Genomic DNA, 3,356 nt, shown 5'->3' with positions numbered 1-3,356 from the left:
TAACAATTAGTATATAAAACAGGTTAACAGGTCTCTTTTACCCAAGATAAAATAACACAGAATATTTTTTAATATGAACAAGGATTCATTTCAGTGAAGCTCAGTTAACTAGAAACAAATTATTTTTAATGATCAAAACTATTTAGCTAAAAATAGCCTTAGAGAAACCAAGACCTCCATAATTTTATGCACAAATGCAGGATTTGCACCAATTCTGCATTGCTTGAATCAATGCATGTGTACACAGAACTAATATGGTCAACTAAAAAGGCCAACTGATGCGCCATAAAACTGCATGAGTTCTTACACAATTTGTAAACTAGCTGTTGTTAACAATATTACTGAAGTATTTGAAAGTATTTTCTAAGTATTACCATGGGTATGCATGACGAACATACTGAAATACATCTGAAAGTATATTTGTAGGAAAAAAAAATTAAAAATACATCTGCCAGCATGTACACAATTCAAAAATCACATCTACCTTCCAAATCTTAGTATTTCAAAATACAATAATGCTCCAATCGTTTGGAATTAAACTGAATTTTGAAAACTTACAGGTAAATGAGTAAAAACTTGAAATGTGCTTCTTAAAAAGTTAATAAGGTCCATTAAGTATCCACTGGCTCTTCCATCTGATTCAGACATTGTCCAATCATAGTCAGCAATCTGAATAAATTCATCTATTTTTTGGTTAAGTTTTGTATATATTTCTCCTTCTGCAGCATGCCTTGCATCCTAGAAGAAAATCATGTGCAATTGTCAGAATTCTAAAATATTATTAGAATGCAGATAAAATTATATTCATCAATGAAATGGAAGTCTTATGTTTTTCTTAGATTCAAAAAATATTTTATTTAAATCAATATTTTAACTTCTATCTTAAAGAAAGTTTGAGGCTGTGGGTTTTAAAATACTCCCATAACATACACTATAAAAGTGTTTATAACAGAATATGCCTACAGAATAATCTAAATTCTCGGAGACAAATGAGAGTTGAATTTGGGAACAAAGCAATTACTTTAATCTCTTCACAACAATTACCTTTATCTCAGCCTTACAAATTTATCAACCCTGACACAAAGTTCATTTGCCCTCTTTTACAAAGAAAACAACAAAGAACCTAATTATTTTATCTATTATGGCTGAAGGTTCAGCAAGCATGTTTTTTATGTAATTAATGTCTTAAAGCTGCACATCTGATGAATACTCATCATTTTTCATCCTCCTTTACATATTCTGATCACTACACACCATGATTCAGAGCACTCCCTTACCTCCTCCCACCCTTACTTTTTGTTCTGCCACCACCCAGATTCTACTTTTCAGAACAGTAAAGAGGTAAATTCTGACATTTACTACTGAGTGAGTTTCCGACGCTATCTATCCGCCTTATTTGTTTAGGAGACGACCTCATAGGTGCAATGGGATCTATGCACAGATGCTTGATAAGGTGTATATTGCTGGGAAGGTATGCTTTTGCCAGCTTGGACTTTAAAGAGACTCGATAAATTCTATGTTTTAACTTGGGCTCAACATGAAACTTTCTTCACTGACCTTGAGAAGTAATTTAAGTAAGACATTTAATTTAAAGTGAACAGGTCAATTGCTGAAGGTTTTTAGAGAGTAAAAACAGGCAGGATATATTGGAAGAACACAAAAGTGGACGGACTTCCCATCGCTAGTTTCCTCTGAGAGAAGGCACTCCAAAACCATGACACTTCAGGAAGATGTAAATAGGAAAGGCAAAAAGAAAAAGAAAAAATGTGATCTGAGCTTAAAAGTGGCATCACATTGAGTGTGATGCCAAATTCAGTCTTCTGCCAGGCCATGGGGCACTTCAGGAGGAAGTGAGTGAGATAAGGCCCTGCCACATAGAGATATTAAAGTACAATTCCCTAAAAATAGTGTTTTTACTGGCAAATGAACTTGTAAAAAGTCTTCACCGAACACCTCTCCCAGCCCAACACATAAGAATCTGGCAACCTCTTAACACATCAAATAAAGGAAGATGCTGACAACCATAATTTTGTAGATGGCTATGACTATAAAAGCCTCAATTAAGGTCAAGTCTATATTTAAAGTTTCTAATTGACAATGAGACCTCAGTTTCAACAATCTACAATGACAGGACTTAAAAATATATCTGCTTAGGTTTAGTGCGATTGATTGGGTTTTTTGTTCGATTGTGGTTTTTTGTTTAAAAACTAAGTCATTTCTGGAGTGGCTGTATCATCTTTACCAGATAAGATGATTTATTGGCAATGGCAAGACTAGTCCTTCAGTTTTTGTTTCTGGAAGTCAGCTTTTGGCTACCTTTTATTTTGCTTTGGTTATTGGGTTACAACTGGAGCAGCGTGCAGCCAGTAATTTACGCAAGGAGTGGGGTTTTTTTGTCCCTGAGATAACTGTGAACAGCTCAGCAACTGGATTTTAAACCCAGAAGTTAGAGTTTGAACCCCTCCTGAGAAGCAGCATTGTGAATTCCATGGACAAGTCAAGAAAGAGTGAGTTAGCAGTATTCAGATTTAGGATGACTCCTAGAGGCAGGTGAATTAACTTCACCTCTTCTTTTAACATGGTGACAGATTCTTTCGAAAAACTTACCAGATTTTCCCCCATTATAAAAGTGAAAAGGAAAAATGATGTGGTTTTGTTAAACGGCTTTTCTCTCAGACGATATCCTGAAACCCTGCACAGGATCGGATGCTCTGTATCTAACTCTCTAACAGGCACTATGCAGCTTAATGCTGAGACCCTGGGCTCAAAAACTTCTATCAGCTAGATCTGCAAATACAACTATTTATGCTTAGTGTGACTGCTGATTTAAACAAAGGAGAACAATAGTCATCCAAAGCTGGAAAACAGAGCTAAAAATATTGAAAGCTACACAACTTTTTAATATCATAAAATGAAACAAGTTTTGTTTTGGTTTTTTTTTTCCATTTTCACCCACGTGAAACAATGCTTGGAGAGTCTGAAGGACATCTTAAAATGAGATCTTATATACAAAAATAAAACTAGAAAAACAGGCCTCTAAAATAGTAGCCATAAAATAGGTCTAATGGCTTCTATTAAAAAAATACAGTCTAGATGTATAAGATCCTCTCATGGAATGTAAATGTGATCAATGCTGCTAATAAAAGCAGCTTTTTGACCACTCAGAAAGAATGGAGGTGACATGATTTGCCACCAGGAGATGAATTTAATAACAGTAGAACATACCAAACCCTGTGAGGGCCCAGTTGGGGAACTGCAAGCGGTTTTTCATTAAAATAGAGAGGAGAAAAAAGAGAGATTAACAAGAAAATAATTTTCTACTCTAAGTGGAGAACATTATGCTAACAAGTTCTCCA

General features: G+C 34.9%; 1 protein-coding gene across 1 annotated transcript in view; it reads right to left on the bottom strand.

Moving 5' to 3' along the window:
* Positions 1–558: 558 nt before the first annotated feature.
* EXOC6 (exocyst complex component 6) overlaps positions 559–3,356 on the bottom strand; it is a gene marked incomplete at its 3' end in the record, with an annotated part of 32,983 nt that continues 30,185 nt past the window's right edge. Inside the window, exon 17 of the mRNA XM_010177944.2 lies at positions 559–738. Within this exon, the coding sequence (XP_010176246.1) occupies positions 559–738 (180 nt within the window). The remainder of the gene's footprint in view (positions 739–3,356) is intronic.

Source organism: Antrostomus carolinensis, unplaced genomic scaffold, assembly GCF_000700745.2.
Source record: "Antrostomus carolinensis isolate BGI_N321 unplaced genomic scaffold, ASM70074v2 scaffold28071, whole genome shotgun sequence".
Taxonomy (NCBI): Eukaryota; Metazoa; Chordata; class Aves; order Caprimulgiformes; family Caprimulgidae; genus Antrostomus; species Antrostomus carolinensis.
Note: the sequence above shows the minus strand (reverse complement) of the source record. Positions and strands in the feature narration are given on the sequence as shown.